This window comes from Falco biarmicus, chromosome 2 (genome assembly GCF_023638135.1).
Source record: "Falco biarmicus isolate bFalBia1 chromosome 2, bFalBia1.pri, whole genome shotgun sequence".
NCBI lineage: Eukaryota > Metazoa > Chordata > Aves > Falconiformes > Falconidae > Falco > Falco biarmicus.
In genome coordinates this window covers 8856277-8880073 of record NC_079289.1, presented here as the reverse complement: position 1 = coordinate 8880073, position 23797 = coordinate 8856277, and the positions used below count along the sequence as shown (strand labels likewise).

General features: G+C 45.7%; 1 protein-coding gene across 1 annotated transcript in view; it reads left to right on the top strand.

The window, feature by feature from the left end:
* Positions 1 to 23797, top strand: part of ME3 (malic enzyme 3) — a 136133-nt gene that overhangs the window by 90446 nt on the left and 21890 nt on the right. Inside the window, exons 4-6 of the mRNA XM_056329516.1 lie at positions 3141 to 3216; positions 8273 to 8434; positions 11439 to 11542. Coding sequence (XP_056185491.1) covers positions 3141 to 3216; positions 8273 to 8434; positions 11439 to 11542 — 342 coding nt within the window. The remainder of the gene's footprint in view (positions 1 to 3140; positions 3217 to 8272; positions 8435 to 11438; positions 11543 to 23797) is intronic.

Genomic DNA, 23797 nt, shown 5'->3' with positions numbered 1-23797 from the left:
GCATAAATAAGCTTTTGCTCCCGTTACCTCTCCTATAATCTGTGTGCCCCTGAGAGAAACCTGGCTGCTGCTCTTCCCCATTCAGTCATCAGCAAACCTTTTGCTGAGTTCAGTTTGTGGAGCTTGTCTGTTCCTTCTGCCTTCCTTGCAGAAGGGATTTTAGGAGAGACTAATAACCCTCTGCCAGTTTTGGGCATCTCGTTTCAACAAGTTGGCCACCTCATCTCTGTGGGTGACTGTTGTCAGCAGGAGGGAGGGATCATTAAAAATGAGAACTTACCTGTGACCCCTGACTCTGAAGCCTGATGTGTGTCTCTTTCCCTTTGCATCCTGTTAAAAACAGTGAATTTGCTGAAGTGCCTGTCAGAGGTGGTTGTTGCATGCTCGGTCTGCGAAGGGACTTGCAGCTCACCGCTGCCAGGATCCCCTTCTGAATGCTTGGACACCTAACGGAGCCCACAGGGCCTCGACCAGGTGCAGGAATGGGCCCCTGCTGGGTGCCTTAATGGCATTGGAAACCTTTATGTTTTATTGAAACTGGCCCCTTGGCTCTTGGATTCAGCGTTAGGAAATATGAGGCTTGCTTAGGTATGTGCCCGCTCCCCAGTGGGGTTGTGTCAGTAAGAGAGGTCCCTTTCCCCAGGTTTGGTTTCCCTTCCAAAGCAGGTAGTGCCATTAGTGTGTTAACTGTGAGTCTAAATCAAGCAATCTGATTTTGCCTGGAGTAAGGTAAGGAGAAATTGTTCACCTGAATAGCTCCATGCACGCGCAGCTGACAGCGGAGGTAAGCGGCTAGGACTAGGGATGTGGTCAGTGGTGTAGCCTGAAGGGAGCGAATGCGTGTCGTGGCCATTTTGTTTTCAGAGAAGGATCCAGAGAAGCCAGCGTACTCAATGGGAAGGCCTGATTAACATCAAATAAACATAATATTAAGGAAGGGAACAAAAATTCTGAGCAGGGTGCCTCTCCATGCTTGGTTCTCAGTCACCAATCCGGCTATCTAAGCCAAGCCAGTCCTTCCTCAGGCAAAACATACCGTGATGACAGCTGTGAGAGCCCTTCTCCCAAGGAGCATAGTGAGAGCAGTCATCAGATTTTGGAAGACCCAGGATGAACTCTCTCTACTGCAAGATCTGGAGCAGGGATTGGAAACCAGCCCACTGCCCTCCGGAGACAACAGTCAGAGTCAGGAGCTCCTCAGAGGCAGTGGGTATCTGCCCTCTCCGTTTTGTGTGAAACAGTTTGCAATTCATCAAGCCCCAGGACTGGTGGTGGTGGGTAGACAGCTGGGCTTCAGCTTCTGCTGTGAGCACTGGGTGTCTTTCATAGGTGAAATAGCTGGTGGACTCCCTTCAGCACTGATGAGATGAGGCACAGCTAGACACTTAAGTAACAGGAATTTTTTATGGAAAATGTTACATTAAAACAGTAGCATTCTTTCTAAATGCATATTGTAACTTGAAGTAAATGATTTACTAATTTGTGCTTTTAACTCACAGTTAATAACTGCTTCCTAAACCTAGATAGCAGCAGCACAGTCCCCCTTTTTTATGAAGATTGACATCTGTGAATACTGCCTTTGAGACAGGCCATGTGTGTGTGATTAGTTTGTTGGACACTGGGCACAGTTTTCAAGAGTTATGCTGGATAAATGAACCTTTACTTTCCTTTTTATGCGTTTCTGATCTTCCTGTGTGATTGTGACTTGATCAGTGTTGAAGTCAGCACTTTTGTTTTTCTTCTTTTCAAAGTAAAGGGCTTTTTCATTAGGAATCCCACAGCTGACTGTGGGAAGATATCTGCCCCCTAGAAGAGTCGTGTGAGAGAAGTCCTTGCCAGAGAGAGTAGCCCAATTATCTCTGATTATTCATCACTCATATGGACTTACAATGGAGGTTGTTTTCAAGCTTTTTCTACCTAATATTTCACCCCAAACCGTGACCAGATCTGAACTTACTGGGGCTGAGCAATAGTAAGCAGCAAAAATGCATTTCTCCATTGTTCCAGCTGATACTAATCACCGGCACAACTCCAGCTTTTGTGAGCAGATAACAAGGCAAGGAGAATGTGTGCCACCTCCTGCCAAGAGGAGTCCTCAAGTTAGAGCCCCTGATTTGTGCTGATTAGAGAGCACTGTGAGCACTGTAAGCAGTTTCCCCGGAGACAGATAATGGAGGAGGTTGCTTCTTCGGGGTTAGTGCTGCCTAAAAGGAGCTAAAATATAAAAAAAATCAACCCATAATATCTGAGCCGTGATCAGTCAATGTGAATGCTACTACTTTGGGTATTGGAAGAATCCCTACTAAGGATACTATTTTTGGTATTAACAGCAAAAAGGAGAAACAAACCACAAATCTAAAACACGTTTCAAGAATGCTGTCTTCCAGTTCCTAATTTTATTAAAGAGAAGGCATTTTTGTTTAAACCTTGAAGACATTTGTATTAAGAAGTGATGAACCTTCATGCAATCAGGTATACTCTTGTCAGAGTAAATACTTCATATTGAGGTTTCACCCAAACAGTTAATTTTCTGTTTCACTTCTCATAATTTTTGGTGGGTTTCATTTGGTGAATGTAAGTGTCAGATATTTGGGGGGGAAATGGTGTTGCGAGGGCAGGTTTGGCTTGGTCAAAGCAAATGCCATGGCAAATACTGATCCAGTCAGATCCCGTTGGAGCCCTGTTGGCTAGAGAGGGGACCCAAAATATCTAGCCCTGCAGTAGCCATCCACGTCATTGACACTGGTAGCTGGGTGAGAAGTATCGTGCTTTCACTGTTCCAACAGCTGGCAACAACAGGCTCCCTGGGAAAGAAACACCTCCCCTGCCTGTGTCAAAATTATTTTAACTAGAAAGCTCTTCTGCAGCCCAAAGCAAAGGTGTTTCGCAAGGGTGAAATGTGCAACGCCAGTGGCTGTGGAGTGAAGTTGCCATTAATGATCTTGAGCCTTGGGCTTTTGAAATGCAAATTTAACTTATTAGCAGTCCCTTAAGGTCTCATTTCCATGTCAGTGAATCACCTGGGTTTGTGGTTAGCAGCTCATTTCCCTGCGTTTTCAAGTTGTACCTGTTTTATTTTATCTTGGAGTTATTAGTTTTATTACAAGGCTTATTTTTCTTCTTTTTTTTTCCTTTTGTAGGGGGTTGTTTATCACCATCCATGACAAAGGCCATATCGCAACGATGCTAAACTCCTGGCCTGAAGAAAATATTAAGGTTTGTGGCATGTCTTCTGTGGACCGGGAAATTACAGGGAGCTGGGTGCAAGATGGGACATTGAATGGAGCTGCTTTGCATTATTTATAGAATTGCATATTTTAAAGGACAAGCAAGGAATTATTCCCTTCCTCAGGGAGTTACCAGCCTGGACTTCAGTTCAGCTTCAGTTTCCAGTCCAGGTTGGACTTCAGAGACTCTATCATGTTCTGTGTGGTCAAGAACAACTTTTTCAAAGGTAGCAGGACCTTGGTCAATAAAAAAGAGCATGTGTGATAATAAATATGTACAAAATAAAGATGCTAGTGAAGAAGGAAGACGTGTTGAAGAAGTGTGTGGCTAACTTGTAACTTGTTAGATGTAAAAAGCTGTTTAAGATAGCTCTGTAACCAACTTGCTTGTGGGAAGGAGTCTTCCCAAATGCAATGAGTCATGCAACATCCAGAACACTGGCAACTCTGCAAATAATGTTTGATATCCAGCAGCTGAAAATATTACTGATGCCCCACCCAAAAAGTGATCTTGTGAAGTGTTTTTTGCTAGAGCTCAGGGCTGGGCAAGTCCCTGGCATGAAATAAAGTCAACACTGAAGACAGGTCTTGCCAGTCACCTCCTTCCATCAGTCTGAAAGTATATGTGCCTAGGAATTTCCCTGGCTATTGACAGAGCTTTGGTCCCCTATCGGTCAGCTGTTTCTTCCAGGAACAAAGGTTTGGCGACTGAGAAAACCTCACAAGCATTCTCTATTTCTAAGGGGGCGGGGGAAGGAATTTAACATGATTCCAGAAAAAGTAATCATATTTCTATAACCTTGTCTTTGGAGCCATGGAGAACAGATGCAAACCAGATACTTAGTCCTTGCTCTGTCCAAAGATCTCAATATTTCCATTTGTTTCTGACTCAAGACTGTGAGCAGAACTCATTATGGCTAATAGATACGTTTGTGCAGATGGGGAAACTGGCACAGAAAAATTAGAGACTGTTGTTGAAACAGCCCCCTCTGGCACCCAAAACAGACCATAGGAAGGGCAGTGGTCCATGGAAGAAATTCAGATTATCTGCTTTCCAGTTTTGCCAGACTACAAAAGCAGCTGATTTCATCAGTATCACTATTTTGGACTGCAGGGTTCCCTGTGTCTTTGTACACAGACTTCTCCGTGCCTGAACTGGTAGGCACTGGAACACTTGAGATTTTGAGATAAGTAGGGAGGCACCTGGGCTGCACCTAAGTCCCTGGAGGGACCCACTGTTTTTTTGAAAAGGCTGAATGCCAACACGAGTGAGTCCTGTTAAAGACAGTGAAGAAATACCTGGAGATGCTGTCCATATTTTGCTTTGTGGCTTGTTAAAGCTTCGTGGCAACAGCATTTACTATAGAAATGGGAAATCTGGGTCATACATAGACCTGGATCTCTGCCAGGAGGGGCTGGAAGAGTGCTCTGCTTAGCTTTGCAAAGCCTCAGCCAAGCTCAGTGTGCCCCACCTCCACCCCTCTTGTTGAAGCTGGGCTGCTCTAAAAGAATCATAGTGCCAGAAGCAGAACAAGCAAGAAGAAGCCATTTCTGAACATACTCATGTGGGAGTGTGAGGGTTTTGTGTCCCTTCCAGGGTGACTAATGAATCCTGCCATGAAGAACCATTGGATAAAATGGTGATAGCCCTCATCAATACCTCCCCTTGCTAATTTTCTCTTTGGTTGCTCAGTCTTGTATTCTTTTCTGCACAATGGCTGAGCTAAAGCAAGAGGGATGCAGAGAATCATACAGGATAGCATTGTGGTAGGGTTTCATCCTGGCAGCTGTGAGTTCAGACCATCTCAAAGTGAGGATAATCCAGAAACTGTATTTTCTATTCCAAGACAAGTGTGCTGCCATGCTTGCTGCTGCTACTCCCTCCCTCCCTCCTTCCATAGGATGCTTACCATAGAAGTGCACTCAGCATCTTGAATCCCCATCAGGGTTACTGCCACACAGGACTGTTCAAACTCATCCTTCCACGTAGCGTTTTCTGTTGGTGCATTCAAGGCAGAGTATCAGTTCATCCTGTAAAAGCTGACCTCAGCAGCCGATGCAGAGAACTGGGAATGCCAACAGTGGCACTTGCCTCTCTGCATTGTCTCGGCAGCTTGGAGATCGGCTCTGGATCACAGCTGGACCCATTGCAAAACTGGGCTAGCTACCTACATTGGCTAACTGGATACAGCCTATGGTCCAGAGTCATCTCAGTTAACGTCAGCTGCCTGAAGAAGACTCGGTGCCTAACCTCAGCTTGTGAGTACCTCTGCAGTGATCAATAAAGAGGGAGATGAGCATCTTCAAAGAGAAATACCCCTTTCATCCCTTCCCAAAACAGCTGCCGGAGGGAGGAGGTACACTCTGGAGGTTTCTGTCTCTCCCCATCAGCTATCAAAGAAGTTTAGAAGCTGGTTAGATGATTGGCTTAAACTGCACACCTAACCTTTAGCCAAAGACTCGACTAGAGTCATCCAGAAAATTTGTTGCACAGCTGGAAGTAGAAAATAGGTTCCTAATTGTTAAACCAGTGGTTCAGTTAGAAGGCTCTGTCCTGCTCAGCCAGAGATTAATGTCCTATTTGTTGAGTTCTGATCACATGAATATGAGCGATTGAAAACATTCCTTTAATGTGCTTGTATATCAGGTACCCACTGGAACTGTGCACTTTTTTTTTCTGGTGTTTTTCAAATCCAAAGAGCCACAAACAAATGTGAATCCAGTTTCCCATCACTGATACAGACAGCAATGAATGTCTCCTGTGCTGTATTTTCTGTTCTTCTGATTTTTCTTTGTTGCCTTGAGGAGCTCTGGTACCTACAGGATGCAGCACATCTAAGGCTGAAGAAATTTTCTGTCTCTGATGGATATCTGAGTGCTATTGAGATCTTGCCCGAGAACATTTATTTGTTTAGATGAAAGCGGATCTGTGCTCCAGAGAAATATTTTTGATTCATTAGAGATTTTTTTTTTAATATTCTTCACATAGTTAGGATTTTAACTCCTTTTCATGTAATTTGCATCCATTTAAGGATAAACCTGTAGCAGTGCATGTGCTTGCTGCTTTCCCTGTTCCCATTACTGCCTTCCAGTTCCAACTGCATCCTCTGGGTGTAGTAAAGAAGTGAGCTCACACCCAGAAACAGATGGAGCCCACACAAAAAGAGACTTTCCCATTGCTAACATTTCACATTGACTCAGAAGGAAAAGCAAATAGGAAAATGTTAAAGAATGGAGATGGGTAAGTGTATCACTGCCATGACTGAATTTCCCGTGTCAGGGATCATCCAGCCTCTAGCCTAAGGATAGGTGTATAGTCCTTTTATTTGTAATAGATTTTTCATTGAAGGATCACTTTTAGGAATTCTTGTCTCCTAGTGACAAGAAAGTGGCAACAGCACAACAACACATATTCTACATATAGGAGGACCATTTCAAAATATTCCCTATTACATATTAGTTGTCACTATTATTATGTGCAATACAACCCTGGAACGTATCGTGCCTCAGACTGCCAGAGGTTTCGGGATTTTTTGCAGGAGGGCAAAGCAGATGTAAAAGGTGGAATAGGTGCATGTGTCTTCTGTTTCTGTAGTTTCTCCTCAGGCTTATTCCTGAAACAGTGGTTTAGGTTGAGGGAGAAAATAGGCTTGGGATGTGTATATAGTTTATGTTGAGTAAGAAAGGACACTGCACCAAATGAGTACAGTTCTTCCTGAAATAGAAAAGTACAGCAAGAGGTTTATTCCGTTCCTAAACAATTAAATGCTTCTCCATCACAGCAATAAATGAATGCATCTTTATTATCTAGCCCCTCCCCAAGGAAGTATATCTGTTGAGATAGCTTCTAATCTCCCATTCTCTTATTTTCTCACTAAAGCACATGCATGTGTATGTCCTAAGTTTAGCCTTAACTTTGCAGATCAGAAAATAAAGGACTTTTTTGCAGTGTTCTCCTTTGAAATCCAAGCTAAACTTGAGTCCCCCGCAGTCTGATAAACCATTTGATGTGAGCGCTTTGTTCTCTGAAGTGCTGGGACAGCGCTGAAAGTTGAAGTTTATTATTGTATTTACAGCTTTTCTCCCGCAGTGGGACTGGATTCCAGTATATTCCTGTTCTTACTGGATTTCAGGACTGCCCGAAAGAGTGCCTGACCCTGGGGACAAAACGAACAGAGTAGTTAACCTAAAAATTGGGAAGTTTAGTCAGATCTGCTCGGTCATTTGCCTCCTAAGGGATCAGTGATGTACAGTGAGGGCCGAACAGCTCAACTTTAGGCTTCTAATTTGGACAACATTAAGCAGGCTTTTATTTCCCTTCTTGTCACAAAGAAATGATACAATAACAAGAAAACCCTAAAATTATGGATCGGAGATTTTGGTGAGGTAGCACATCACAGTATTGCCGAAATGCCAAAGGCCAGTTGCACAAGTTAAATGGCAATTGTTTAACTCCCAACTGGGTGGGAAAAAAGGTCAAATATTTAATACCTGGCATGGGAGCCCCGCCACAGTCCATGCTGCTGGCTTCTGCCTGCCCGCCTTGCAGTCAGGGGAACCAGAGGCAAAGGGACCCAGTGATAATGAGTTTTGGTTTGATTATCCAGTGTTGGCTACTCCACAAGCTACTCTACAACAGTATGAAGACATGAGCTTGTTAATTCCACAGATGCAGTTCATAAGCACAAACACTTTTGTACAGCGCTCTTTTTCCAGAAAAAGAGAGGAAAAATCAAAGCCAGATCCCTTTTGTGATGCTTGTTATACAACTCAAGATGCACAAAAAGCCATGCTGGTTGGGCTCCGCTACAAGTGAAGTGTTGGCAAACAGAGCTGCTGCTCTCCCACACTGCGAGCAGCTACCCATCAAACACATTATCTCTGCCCCCAAAAATGAACGGCCAATTAACGTCATGTCATGTAGAAGGAGCAAATATCCGTTGCACGATGCAACTGCAAAATGGCATCGGCGTGAAGAGAGTGGAGCTAGTTTTGCTTCTAAAGCCTTGGCCACACCATAGAACAGTCTCATTTGATCCTCCTAGGCTATCGTGGTGACAGATGGAGAGAGGATTCTCGGCTTAGGAGATCTAGGAAGTTACGGCATGGGTATCCCAGTCGGGAAGCTTGCTTTGTACACAGCTTGTGGTGGAGTTCACCCACAACAGTGTCTCCCTGTCCTGCTGGACGTTGGCACAGACAATGAGGTAAGACAGTTTTTCATAAATCTAACGGGGGGGGGGGGGGGGGAGAAAAAGAATTGAGATCAATGCTTAAGTGAGGCCAGTTCCCTAAACGTGGAGACAAAGTCAGAGCCATCCAAGATAAGATGATGGCTAGACCAGCACTGCAGGGAAGTGGGGAGGTTTCATTCCTCTTTGATGCTCAAGAAACTCTTGCTTTTATGGGGAACTGAAATAAACACTAAATAGCCTCGTGGTCCCCTGGTGAGAAGACTCAGAGCGGTGCCAGTTGGAGCTGAAGGGTCAGCACCACCTTTCAGCACGGCAAGGTGAGCTGAAAGGTTTTGTACAGGAAGTCCCGGATTTATTCTTCCTCTGGTAGTTGTGAGAAAACTGGCAGATACTCGTGTCTGCGTAGAGGTGACTATATTCCAGAAAATTGAGAATCCCTGGTGGGTGGTTTGGGAATGATTAATTTCAGTGTTTTGTCAGATTGCACACTTCACTGCACATGATAACCAGACAAGAAGACTCCATCTGTTTGTAGATTTTTGCCTTATGACTCTGGCTCAGAAAGGCCGAAGTGCAACATTTTAGCAATGCCAGAACAGACATCTGCGAGGATGTCATTTTTAAACGAATATCCTATAGTTATTTGTGATCGCCTGGGTTTGTCCATTTTTGTGAAATGTACTTGAGCCTCACTTGACCCCAAGTAAACCAAACACATGGTTTTTTGAGAGAAACAACAAATCTGGGGTATAAGAGCTTTGAGTTTGTCTATGAAGATAAATGAGTGCCAACATTTTGAGACATGCCAATGCTCACTGGAAAGCTAGATTTTCTGCACCTCTTTCACTCCAGTCCCAAGTGTGTCACACTAGACACTTGAAAGGAATGAAAGAAAGCAAAATCTGTGGCCCTAGATGACATCTGGGATAAGATTCTCCATTACTTCTTTGGTCTTTGGTCCCAGGATTACTTTATCCCTTTAGCACAGTGGCCTGTCATGGACTTGTGGAAGACAGGGTGTGCTCATCTCAGCCTGATCCATGGTCTTTCCTGAAAAGTGGGAACTCTGAGTTTGGACCCTCTGAGGCTAAAGCTGGAATTAAGTCTCTGTCTCTCGCTTCTAGTTTCCAGTCAATACAGCGTTGCACTTGACTTTGGCTCCTGCATCTCCTCCTTCTCCTGCATGCTGGAGGAGCCCCCCAGAGCATGTTCTGAGCCCCCCAGCTGGAGTTTCCCTCCAGAGGGACCTGGGTGAAAGTGCTTCCCTTCCCATGGGAAGCTTCTGACCATGCATGACTATCTGTTTCTATCTCAGCATCCAGGGGACACTAAAATCCAGAGTGGCCCCAATGATTTTTAGGTATCTCCAAGGGTTAAATTGTGTCAAGAAAAGGGACTCCCAGAGTCAGTCTTGGGCGCTTTGATACTGCGCAGGATCAAATGTAACTTATGTGTCCAGGAACTTCTTTGTGGAGGCAATTTCCACATCTGGGATTAAGATACAGAAGTTGCTGTTTTCCAGCAATATGAACAATATATTTCCTCACAATATAAAGAATGTGTTTATTTATTTAATGGGTTTCTCATGTGCATAAACCCAGCCTAACTGAACCCTAAGCACATCACAGGAGCACCCTGCCCCACAAGTAAACCCATTTATCAAGCATCCCGCCCCATGAATAAACGTGTTTATCAGTGCAGAAATAAGACACCTCTTCCAGGCATTCATCCTGTTTGTCTCTGCCTGTTAGTATGTGGTGAGCCTAGGGTAACTGTGGTGTTAACACAGGAACCTCAGGTAGAATGGAGTAAATACAGCAGTCATACCATAGTTTTAGCATCAGTTCCCACCTTGTCTTTTAACAGTCCATAATACTTTGTATACTCTTTCAGCAAATTGATGTTTTTTCAGAGCTTGGCATTTCTCAACTTGCCTGCAGAAGAATTTTATACTCTGTGAACCAGCCCCGGAGCACACCGTGCTAGAGGAGCAATCAGTGAAGTAATGCAAATGAGTCTGCTTTCTGTTTCATGGCCCTGAAGAGTTAATGTATCATACTCGGAGGAAAACCTCTTTCATCTTTAATTCTAAGAGAAAACAGCTGTGGCTGTAAAAACAAATCTGATTTTAGCATACCTGCCAATACATAGGGCCCATATGGCTGCAGGACAATAGGTTTGAGATGGCTCATCCCCTTCTCACATGGATGATTCAGTTCCTGAAATCGGACGGGAAGTATTGTTGTTTTGCAGTGACTCACAGAGGTGTCACCTGTCTCCTGCCACAGTTTGTCCTGAAATTTTCCTCAAAATATGTGCTGTTTCCATGCTGAACCAGTCCTTTTTAGGTGGCTTAGGGGTCCTGACTTAACAACTGCTGGACGGGTTGGAGGAACAGCCTGTTTATATATTCGTAGTGGGAGCCAAAAAATAAACTAACCTGTCGTGTGAAAATACCTTGCCTTGACACCTGCAGATAACCAAGGTGAGTGCTAAATAGGTGCAGGTCTTGGGAACATTTTGGCATCTGATCACTGGTTCTGGTCAACGCTGGGATGTCGCATAAAGACCTAAATGACACATGTCATTTCAAGTTGCTTCAGGCGATCTTCATTGCTCAAAGCACTGTCTACAGTCAACAGGCTTCCTGGTAATGTCAGTGGAAAATTAAGAACTGAATGAACAGTAAAGACTCGCCACACAGGGTCAGTCTTATGCACTAGCAGCGAGGCACCTTGGCAGAGAGCCTTTGGTAGAGCTGTTCTAGACACAGAGCTCTATTTCCTACGGCAGTCAAGAAGCATTACATCCCTCTGACTTTATTTACACAAAAAGATAGCCCGTAACTTCTTACGCAAACACTTGCTGCTCAGGAAGCGCTGTGTGACCCAGCCGTCACTGCATAGTAAGTAAAAATAGCATGACCACAACAGACAAACTTTTTGGGTAGGCTGGGACATAAATCTCTGTCCATCCATGGAAGAGAAGATGTCAACAGAATTGCTTTGTGTCCTAGGCTCTCCTGAGTGATCCACTCTATATTGGACTGAAACACAAGAGGGTTCGTGGGAAACAGTACGACGAACTGATTGATGAGTTTATGCAGGCAGTTACCAACAAGTAAGTGGGATTATATACATGGCTCCTCTGGGCTGCTTCCATTTAAGAGCAAATGTTGCAACTCGTGAAATAAACATTAGTATAATTGATCGCCCAAGCAAAGAAAGGTCATTTAAATGCAAGTCTCCTGGGTGGTCTACAAATGGCTCTTTGTGCTTGAGCGCTCTGTGTCAAAAATATTTGTCTTCAGAGAACTGAAATGAGACTATTTATAACCATTTCCTGTCCATATAGGCCAGAGGTGTCAAACATATGCCCTGTGGGCTGTATCTGGCCTCCATCATGCATTTATGAGCCTCGTTCAGCACAGGCAGAATCTAAACTTCGGTTTGTTTACATTTCGTAAAGGAAGTTTTTAGATTTCACCATTGTGAAGGAAATCATCTCAATGGAAATGGCATGTTACTCCACACGGTGATGTCTGAGTCCCCAGACTGCCTGTCTATCGCTTTGTTAAAAATAGGAGCTTCCCTGCTGGCATTTTAAGTCTGTGAAGTGAGATGGCCAGGCATATACGTGTATAAGCATTGTCTTTTTAATGGTGGCACAGAGCAAGTTTGCATTTCCATTCTTACTTACTAGCTGGGCTAGAGGGTCTCTGAGGTACCAGGGAGTTTGGGAAGAGCAGAACCACAACCTCAGTGCTGTATGGGCACCTCTTGCACTGCATTGAGTTCCTTTCTGGAAAAAAAGAAGTATGTTAGAATCTCCATGACTATCAGAAGTTACCATATGAAGGAAATTGAGAACAACTGTTAAGGAAAAAAATAATAGTCTTTGGAAAGCCCAAGCTCCTAAGCAGCTTTTTCTGCCTTTCCCAAAGCAGCAGGTGATACTGATAAGGACTGGCAGGGAGCTGCAGCCTGTGCCTGATTAATAGGCTGCTGCCTGTCTGTGTGTTGTAGGATCTTTTCTTCACAGCTGAAGGGGGTATGTTTGATCTTCCCTCTTTCTGCGTGTCCAGCCGGCTTTATGAGCATGTGTGTGTTCCTGCATATATGGAAGGGAGGGGGTGGTACGTGTGTCATCAGCTCACAGTTCATCCTTGAGGTAGGAGGCATCATGCCCAGTGTCTAATGACAACACCTACCCGTCCATTGGGAAGCGTATCTTCTCCATGTCTGACCGCCCAGCTGGCTGTGGGTGGAGGGATGTAGGAAACAGGGGCTGAAATGCTGAGGACCATTCAGTCACAGCTGATGAACCAAGTTTTGAGAGGGACGAGTGCGTCAGGGAGCATTTCAGCATCTGTTGATGTGGTGGTTCTGTGCGGCATGTGTAACGCTGCTGTCAGGACAGGAGTCTTGCCTTTGCTGTTTAGCAGCATGGTGTAGACATGTCCCATGTGACAGCCAGCCAGTACATCAACCCACCCAGCTGCAATTGCCCACTTACTGTGCAGAGATACTTGCTGTCAGCCAGTGCTATAGCCCCTATATCTGCAAATATGAACACAGTAGTGCTGCCTTGCCGGTTGGATTAAAAATACCTAAGAGTGACTGCAGAGAAGAGACTTTTGTGTTTGTGCTCTGGTTTGTCCTTCTTTCTATTTGGTAAGAAAGCTTGACTGAAATATCAGTTGGCTAGAGCGTGGTATTATGTTAGACACTTGTGGGTTACCTAGGGGAAAGCAATTCATGGAGGTTAGAAAAGTGGTCAAACACAACTAGGAAATCACAAGAGTCTCTACAAGTAGACAAGATTTAAGAGTTGTCAGGGTTGATTTATGGGGGTTTTGTTCATTTTGGTTGTAGTCACTAATTAATCCTTCAAGGAAACTATCCCACTTCCTTCTGGCCAGGACACCACAGGGGTATTGCAGTGTTGGTGTCGGTGGTAGAATGGGGACAATAGAATTGACAGCTCAGATGATGGGCTCAGCCATCATAGATTTATGCTCGTTGTGTTAAATGTAAAGCTTATTGCACCCACTACTCCTTCGATGTCAGTGACAGGGCCAGAAAGACAATTCGCCTCTTTTGTGCTTGCTGCTGGAGGAGAAGGATTGGCTGTTGTTTTCCTCTGGTTAGTTTATATGAGCTAATCTCCATGTTGAAGGGAGAAGTCACTTGGCTATGAAACAATGAAATCTTATCTTGTGAGGAGGTGATGTCATGTCTAATGCTTTCATCCAGGTACTGGGAATCAAGTTCCTGGGGCCCGTGTCCCAGCTTTTCTATTTCTCTTAGCCAGGATGAATTGCTTGAACACAGTAAGCCCCCAAAAAGTTATCTACAAAGTGGGGCTGAGATATTCCACTTTGCACTTTTCGGTTCCCATCTGTGAAGTATTTGGAGATCCTTGAGTGAAAGTTGCCATTACCCTATGTTACCATCCTGACCACCAGCATACTTTAAAGCGTGGCTGGAGTGTGATCCTCTGTGACCTCTGGGGTGGTGAATAATCCTGCTATCAGCCTGGGTCTGGCAAACTTACATGAAACGGATTCATTTGGTCTCAAATTTCCAGTGCCAGTGCAATGACTGGATGCAACCCAGTAGGAGCTCTTGCATCTGTTACGAAAGGAAGCAGAAATTGTTCAGAAGGTCAAGAACATGCTGCTTTATTGTAGTCTGCTTCCACATATGAGGAAACCTGTGAGTATGAACTGCTGTGATCTTCGGTCTGCTGTGATTTCTTCTGCAAGTCTATAATGTCACATGCAAATTCAGTTATCTGGGGAGAAATCTTTTGGGTTGCCACAAATCTCTTGCAATTTGGGCATTTCCTTTTCAGCTTGATATTTGTGCAGAAATTCTGTCTACTTCCTGAGGGTACTTCAGCTTCTCATGGAAACCATTTGTCAGTTCCTCTGCAGGAGTACTTCCCACCCTGTCAAATCACTGCTGGCTCAAGGGACATTTGTCACCAAAGTGGAATGTGCCAGAGCCCACAAGAAAGCCAGGGAAGCGAAGATTTACTCTTCTAATGGAATAATAATATCAAACAGATGTCAAATTTCTATAGCTGGAGACCCCTACAGTCAGCAGAAAGGGCTCCTGGTCTTGTAATAGCCACCTAGTAATGAAACGAGGAGAGTGTCAGAGGCTTCAGAGTTAGCACTTACAGTACCTTGAAATAAAGTGCAACTTCTGGGCAATTTTAGAAAGAAAAGCCCTTTCGGAAACAGCTGGATGCATTTCTGCATTTTCCTGCTGCCTAAACCTCCATTCATTACTCTTTCACCTAAAAGACATGAAATGACTGAGCTCTTTAACAGGAGTTCCAAGCTATGCATTTTGCTCCTCTTGGGAGGCAACTATATGCAAAATTTGGCCCGTTGAGCCTAGCCTATGACCGAATGAAGCAGCCTGACAAATTGCTGTTTTCTTACAATGAGTAATCTGCTTTGTATGGGAAAATGCACTGCTACAGTTTTCCCTCTCCTCAGTTACCATGGCAAAGGGCAAATCAGTTTTATTCTTGAACTGGTACATTTTTGTAGGCTGGAATAGATTTTCACCTGAAGTGTCCAAGGATTGTAATCTGAGTAACCCACAGAATTTCTGGGGTTTGCCTATATGAGCAAATTAAGGTTGAAGTCAAAATGCCATGGGAGCTGCGCTGGCGCGTGTTCTCTGGGCTCTGAAGGGCTTCAGCCCAGCATCTACACTAACAACATGCATTAATCCTTGGACTCTCGTCCAAAGCAAGCTACCACTGGATTTTTTTTTCCTCCTTCTCTTTTCTCCTAAACTGGTATAGAAACTGGAGACCAGTTCCTTATCTGTCCTATTCCTTTCACTCCTTCTGCAGTTTCATCATACGGTAACAGGGCAGCTTGGTGGCTCCAAGTGGCCAGAGGTATTGACAGATGAGCTGTCCCCAAGCTTCAGCCTCTGTTTTGAATGCTGGCCTCAGTCACTTGCCAGCAGATGCTGAGCACGGAGCCTGAGATTCTGTGAGGTGCAGTTCCCTACACAAGCAAACCATGTTGCAGAAGCTTCATTAAGCTGTCATAACTTCACTCCCCTTTCCTTTCCCATCAGCGTTTATTACCAGGGTGACCAGGGAAGCAGAAGCTTTCTGTCAATCAGCCTGTGCCATGTGGCAGAGCACAGAAGACCTCAGGAGATCAAGCACTCCGTTTCTCAAAATGGGAGAAGAAGGAAAGTAGCTCTGCTTAGTTTGGTTTTCCTTGAGCTTGTTTTATACCTGATTTCTCTTTTCCTAATACCTTCCCAGTACTTTCACCCACAAACATACCAAGTCAGGTCCCATGTGCTCTCCAACAAGCAGAGCCTGCTCAAAAACAAGCTGCCTCTCTTCCAGCAGTTCTCCAGGGCTGTGGATCACAAATTCACCAGCACCTTTCAGAAACAAAACCACCAGTACAGGTGCCCCCGTGTTATTTCTTCAGCTGCTCTAGTTAACTTGGCTAATTGATCTTGAAAGACTTAGTCCCTAGGCACTGCTGGCCTCCACAAAGCCCTCACATAATACTGCTGGCACCTAAAGTCCCCCCTCAGCATCTCTGTGTCGGTTAGGAGACCCGCACACCATCACCAGTGCCCGGGCAGGGCTGATGGTATAGACCGACTCCAGCCATCACGGGAATCCAAGGTGGATATTCTTCTTGCCCATCTTCCCCAGTGACCATGGTCAGAGCTCTGGACTCTGACACCATCCAGAAGGAAGAAGTGACGGTAATGGGAAGACCCACCCCTGCTGTCCTTTATCCTAGCTTGCTGTGGGATGAGCTCACTACTTTTGACCACTGGATGATATTTAAAGTCAAAGGATAATATTTAGGCTTTATTAGCTTGGTTTTCTGCTACTGAGGAATGATTGAGCTCCCGAGGTGCTGCTACAGGATCTCAGTGGTAATGGACTTTTATTACCTTGCCTTCAAATCCTCTGGGATAATCCAGCTACAGATGTCAAAAAGCCCTCTGCTCTAGGCTTTCTGTCTGTGTTTTTCCACCTAAGCCGGATTTACCACAGCTGGTTCAGACGTAGCTGGAGGAGTTCTGCTTGGAAGGCAGGCGGTGAGCTCCATTCCTTGTTGTGTGTCAGAGGGTAGCTCAAGCCTACATCTGAGGGTCAGCACTAATACGGTTGCATCTCTTGCTTATGCCTGGCTCCTAATAAACCTTGTACTTCCAGCTGCAGTCTTTCCTCAGACCCACTGCCAGGTTGACATCATTTTGTATAAAAAACCAAGAATGGCCTTAGCAGCCATTAGTGCTGGTCTTGGAAGTCATGAGATATGCTGGGCAAAAGAGTTGTTGCAGGTTTTTCTGCTGTAATCACTATGAGGAAGGTTGACTATGATTTTTCAAGATTTTTTTTTCCCCAAAGAACTTTGTAATTGATCTTGGCCTGATCTTGCCTCATATCCTGTCTCTAACAGTAGCTCATAGCAGATGCCCTGGCATATGACTGTGAACAGCAAGCATGCAATCCTTGGCATGCCCCCCCAGCTTCCAGTAGTGCAAGATTCAAGGATTTCCTGCTATCTTTGTGCTTCAGGGGTCACTTTCATTGCCTTAGCACTCACTGAATCCACAGCAGGCTCTGTGCCTCAGAGTGTGGTGTGGTGGCTGTGTTTATGTTGGCAGAAACCTAGTGAGACTCCAACCCAAAATCGTCTGCAGCCTAAGACAGATGGTGAGGCAGGCAGCAGGTCCTGTTGGGTTCACGATGCAGCCCCCTGGCATGGGTTTTCTAAACCCAAGACCCAGAGTTCCAAATTTTGTATTGGCTACAATTCAAAAGGCTACAAGTTTTTGCAAAGCTCCCATCTTTTGGCTCAAAACACACATTCTAGCATAAAAGGAATTGCGTTTTTATCTCAGTCATGATGGCCTTCATAACTGCTACATCTGCTGTTAACAGTCATGACCTCTAATGTGGATCCTTGGGTTTGACTTTAAACGCACCGGCAATCAATGAACCTTACTCACTACATTTCCATTTCAAAAGAAAGTTAAGATATGATCATGTTTTCTAACTTACCTTTTCATCTCTCCTTTTAACACTAACACTATTAGAACTATTTCATGAGTGATATAAATAGTACTAGTAAATCACATCATGGTACCGGGTGAGGATTTGAAGGGTTTTTTCAGTGGATTCAGAACCAGGTCAACTTCTAATTTACCAAAATTTTAGTTTTCACTGACATTTCATTTTTTTAAGGGAAAACTTGCTTTCTTAGCTGTGTGGAAGTCTTAAAAATGAAAGGCTTTTTCTGATGTTAAGTATAACATCTGTTTGCAGCCTGTAAGCATACAAATTTTGTAAGCTCCCCCTGTAAACAGTAGTGCACTTGCCTGGGCCCATGCCTCCAAGTAGTAAACTTGTCTTCCTATTTTCTCTTTGCCATCTGGGTTTCCTCTTCTTGGCCAGAAACACATACAAATATGCAAACACTGCAATCTTGACATGAGATTTCTGAGACATGAATGACATTAGAAAAGCTTTAGCCTTCTGGGACATTCTTATGCTTTTGTGTAACTTCTTTTGCAAAGAGCCCAACAACCATACCAGAGCTGCCACTTGGGCTATCAGCACACTTAGAGGGGGGAAAGAACTGGATCTCTGATAGCAAGAATGAGTCTGGGCCTTGCACCCTTTTTCTGTAGGATTAACAAAGGTAATTTTTTCCCTCTAAGCCTCTTCTTAGCTTGGCAGCAGTGTTTCCTTGTTTAGGATTGCTGGTTCTGTCTCTATTTCTAACATGGATGAAAGTATATCTTGTTCTGTGCCTTGGATTCAGATGAGACAAGTCTAATTTTCTTCTACTCTTGTTTGTAAAAACTCAGTTTGCAAAGACCTTATGGGAACTGCTTGCCTTTTCTCTCTCTGAATCATGGAATCATAGAATGGTTTGGGTTGGAACAGACCTTAAAAGTAATCTACTACCACCAGCCCAGGCTGCTCCCAGCCCCGTCCAGCCTGGCCTTGAGCCCTGCCAGGGATGGGGCACCCACAGCTGCTCTGGGCAGCCTGGGCCAGCGCCTCGCCGCCCTCACAGTAAAGAATTTCTTCCTAATAGCTAATCTAAATCTCCCCTCTTTCAGTCTAAAGCCATTCCCCCTTGTCCTGTCACTGCCTGCCCTTGTAGAAAGCCCCTCTCCAGCGTCCTTGTCGGCCCCTTTAGGCACTGGCAGCTGCTCTAAGGTCTCCCCGGAGCCTTCTCTGCTCCAGGCTGAACAACCCCAACTCTCCCAGCCCGTCTCCACAGCAGAGGGGCTCCAGCCTCTCAGCATCTTCACGCCCCTCCTCTGGACTCGCTCCAACAGGTCCATGTCCTTCTCCTGTTGGGGGCCCCAGAGCTGGACACGGCACTGCAGGTGGGGTCTCACCACAGTGCATTAGGGGGGCAGAATCCCCTCCCTTGACCTGCCGGCCACGCTGCTTTTGACGCATAGGATACAGTTGGCTTTCTGGGCCGTGAGCCCGTATTGCCGGGTCATGTTCAGCTTTTCATCCACCGATACCCCCAAATCCTTCTCCACAGAGCTGCCCTCAGCTGCCCTTTTGGGGACATGCCTGACCAAACTGACCCCTAAATGTGGCCAGGTGTCATACAGCAGAGTACTGCTGGGCTGATCAGAAGAAGAAGGATCATGCTAACAATTTTACAGTAAGAATAGCCTTGGGGCACTGGCCAGACTCAGGTGCTGGTGGTGTTTAACTTGCTAGAGTGGACTTTGGTTTTCCAATCCTAAATGCTCATCACTTGCCAAGCATGATTTTTTTATGATGGCAGTCTCCTTTACAGAAAATTTCATTTTTCTTGGAAATCAGAACTTTGTTTTCTGGTGTACCAAGCAGCAGCAAGAAGATCTCGAGGACAAGGGCAAGGACAATTTGGTTGTTCTCTGCCTGGTTTTATCTAAGACTATGAGTAGGAGTCGCAGCGCATCAAAGCAGATCTCTTCAATCATGAATGACTGAAAGCAGTGCTATAAAATGCTAAATTCAGACAAGGATTGGAACTTCCTTCTTGTGATTATTTCCATAAAGGAACGGGACCTTCTTGCAAATACTTTTTCATGCATATAGGAATGTTTAATACTCTCTGTTCATGGTAAAAAAAAATGCCCTTTTGATACTGGTCGGCGAAGACACTGTGCAGGTGCCCAGGCCACCCTTGAAGTTCTGACTTGTGCAGTTTTGGCCAGATGCTTCTCAAATGGTGACTGCTGCTGCCTCGTGAATATTTTCCTCTCTGACCTCATGGCTTATAACGAGGCTGGATGAACTCAAAGAGGTACATACAAATAAGGATGAAAGACCAAAAGCTGCATAATGGAATTGTTCAGGCAATTGAGAAGTCTCTTGAATAAAGAAGCTGATAGCATTGTCATCAGGAAAACATCTGCCTCCCTCTTCTGGGGTTCACACTCTTTTATTCCACACTTCGAGCTCCTCCAAGAGAGATGTGTATCATCCTCTGCAGGGGATACAGACTTTACTAAACAGCACCTTTCCTGTCAGCACAGCCCCGAGATCCCGTGTAGCTCTCGGCTGACAGTAACAGTACTGGAACAGCAGTACCGTGATAAACAAAGCTTGAATCCTATGCTTGTTTGTTTTCCAGGAAATTGAATAATTTCTTAATAAAGATTTTGGGTGGTAACTTTTACAACACACTTTTAATGTTCTATGTGTTTAGCTCCTAGAGTCATCCTTCCTCAGGGTGACAGTCTTATGCTATTAGTTTGATCAATAGTATATTATTTCACTAAAAAGACTGTTTGTGCAAAATTTGCTAGGTGAGATCTGGAGACTGGACTAAATTGAGTGTGTGGGATCATTGTATGAAGCATCTCCCAGTGAGGCTGTTTTTACAGGAAGGTTTTTGCAAGATATGGGAAAGACAGAATTTGGGTTATAATTATTTATGGCACAAACCCACAACATATGCAAAGGAATGAGACAGCAATTATAGCAATAAAAAAGATTATATTAATCTTTACCGTGAAAGAGTAGTGATTTTTTTTGAGGAGGAGGAACTGAGAAGGTACATCTTTTTGTTTCCAATACTATAAAATGGCTTAAGTAATTCCAGAGATGGTGGAGAACAGGGTCCCCCCCGCGGGGCGCAGCCCCTCAGGCCCAGCCGGCTCCAGCCCCGCCGGGGGCACCGGCCCTGCCCGCAGCCCGGCCCCGGCCCGGGCTCCTCCCCGCGGGGCCACGGGCCCTGCCCGGAGCCGGCTCCAGCGCGGCCCCCGCGGGTCACAGCCCCCCGCGGGCACCCCCTGCCCCGGGCTGCGGGGGGGAGCTGCTCCCCCGCGGGCTCCGTGGGCTGAGGGGCACAGCCTGCCCCGCCGGGGGCTGCCCTGCCCTGCCCGGCCCTTCCCCGCGGGCTGCCGGGGAGCCTCTGCTGCGGCGCCCGGAGCCCCCCCGGCCTCCTCCGGCCCGGCCCGGCCCGGCCCTGCCCTGTCCCGGGGGGCTGCGGGGCTGCTGCTCGCCCCTCCCGGCCCCCCTCGCTGCCGCCGCTGTTCCCCCCCGCGGGGGTTTTTCCCCTTCTCAGCCCCTTCTCCCCGCGGCGCTGCCCCCGCGGCTGCGGGGCTCGGCCTCGGCCAGCGGCGGGCCCGGCCTGGAGCCGGGGGGCAGCGGCTCTGCCGGCCGGGGGGAGCTGCCCGCGGCACCGGCACCCGGCCCCCGCCAGCGCCCGGGCACGGGGACCGCATACAGCACCTCTGTAAGACAGGCACAGAAATGCGCTGTCTGAGCGTGCTTTTCCACAGACTGAAAATGTCTAACTCATGCTAAGGGGAAAGCTCCAATCCCACAAGGAGATACAGGACTGCAGAGATGTGCACAGTTCGGTGTGCCCAAGAGGAATGGGAACAACTTTGAATCCAAAATCAGAAGGTCAAAAAACAAAACCTTCCTTTTTTGACCAGGGAAGAAAGATCTTGGGAATGGAAGGAACCAAACTGGAGATTGGCACTTGCTGTATTTCAATGTACTTCATCAGTCTGAAACCCTGATACATTTGAGCTTTCCTTTTAGATAAAGGCAATTAGATCCTGGGTGTTTACTAAGGCCCCAGATGGCAAGAAGATGTGCTGCGTCCAGCTCTGCGGCCCCCAACAGGAGAAGGACATGGACCTGTTTGAGCAAGTCCAGAGGAGGCTGTGAAGATGCTGAGAGGCTGGAGCCCCTCTGCTGTGGAGACGGGCTGGGAGAGTTGGGGTTGTTCAGCCTGGAGCAGAGAAGGCTCCGGGGAGACCTTAGAGCAGCTGCCAGTGCCTAAAGGGGCCGACAAGGACGCTGGAGAGGGGCTTTCTACAAGGGCAGGCAGTGACAGGACAAGGGGGAATGGCTTTAGACTGAAAGAGGGGAGATTTAGGTTAGATATTAGGAAGAAATTCTTCACTGTGCGGGTGGTGAGACACTGGCCCAGGCTGCCCAGAGCAGCTGTGGGTGCCCCATCCCTGGCAGGGCTCAAGGCCAGGCTGGACAGGGCTGGGAGCAGCCTGGGCTGGTGGAAGGTCCCTGCCCATGGCAGGGGGTTGGGACTGGATGGTCTTTAAGGTCCCTTCCAACCCAAACCAGTCTATGATTCTGTGGTTCTATGGTAGAATGAATGCCTTAGAGACATGAGTCATTGACGGTCAGCATGAGATTACTGGAGGGAGTGACCCTTAGCTGGCTCTGCCTTTCCTGGATTGGAAACTATTCAGTCCTGATGTGACCTGCTGTTTTTGGCTTCAAACTCTCCTTTGGGCTCCAAGCTGAAAGTTAGGAGATGAGTCACAGGGATCAGTTGAAGCATGGAGGAATCTATGAGAACTGGCAACAAGCCAAGCAGACTGACCTCAGGAATCTCTTCCTACCACAGCAGTTTTCAAGATCTCTTTGCAGGGCCACCCTCAATTCTAGCTACAAATTTAAGGATTTTTAAATTTCTTGGAGGGGATCTTCAGAAATCTGTGTTCAAATACTCTTTAAAATTGCTTTCTCTATTAAAAGGCGTCCTGCACCTATAGACGGCAAGTGTGGGTGTACCAAGTGGGACTGCATTCATATCAGATGTCACAAGTTAAACTAAGCAAAATTTCTTAGCTGGTTAGACAAAAGCATACCTCACTAAAAATTATTCCTCCAAAAAGAAATCATTAATTTTGGTTTCTTAATGGGAACCACAATGTTTCCAATGAAGCGGTTTTGTCAAAATCCCGTTTTCATTTTAAAAACCTTACAATGGGGGGAGACTGGCCAATATAATTAATTCTATCCTCAAGTATTTCCATGTATGCTGATAAGGGATCACTTGGATACCGTACAGAAGGGACGGAGCAGGGCAATTTCTGTACAGAAGATCAACAAAGAAATTACAGGCTTTGAAGGACAGCAAAGCATTGCAGTTGAAAGGGTGATAGGGCAGTGACCTAGGGTGCATGACATGTATTTAAGATCTTCCTAACCAGCTGTGATAATTAGATAACATTAGATTATCTCTCCTAATTTAGGTGTCTAAAATTAGACATCTAAATTCAAGTTGGTCACCTTAGTATGTCTTCGCAGAAACTGTGGAGAAAGAGGCATCTCCAGAGATGTTATCTGCTTCCATTTTCCACTTAGACTGGCTCAGAGAAGTTGCTGTTGGACGTGCCCCTTTCTCTCCATCGTCAGAGAAGGCAGTCAGAGTTGTATAGCTGGGCATTACACAGCCAGCTTTTAGATACGTAAAGGTAGTGGAAGAAATCCCATTTTGCACTGCATTTTGCTGGCTGAATTCCAGTACAAGTAGCAGCTCTCTGGCCGCCCTTTCCCTTTGCAGTAACAAGTATTCTCCACCTTCTCACATGAGCTGGATATTTTATTTTTTTTTTTTAGCATTGTTGCATATTAAACCACTTCTGTGCTCCAGTCCCAAGTTGGCTACATTTTACTTTTGGATGCCACCCAAATGCTCTTTATAAAGTGCTCTGAATTCCCTTGGGATGAAGCAGGTTACTCAACCTGTGAGTTACTGTGCTGTGGAGGAAGGACAGTAGAACTGACTCATCATGTTGATACTCACAAAGATGTTACTGCAGATGGCCCCAGCAGCCGTTTTGTTCATAGTCCTTGCTAAGTTTACCCTTAGACTGCTCAGGTCATCATAAGAAGGAGCATTACACACAGCCACCAAAGTACCATTAGGAAAGAGCAGTAAGCATTAACCCGTGGATTTCTAAGATGGCTCAGTAAGTAGGCTGCCCAATTTGTGTTTAATTTCAGTGACTTTGAGCAGCACAAGTGCTTTATAGTCCTCTCAAAACCCCAATATGGTGGGTAGCCGTTGAG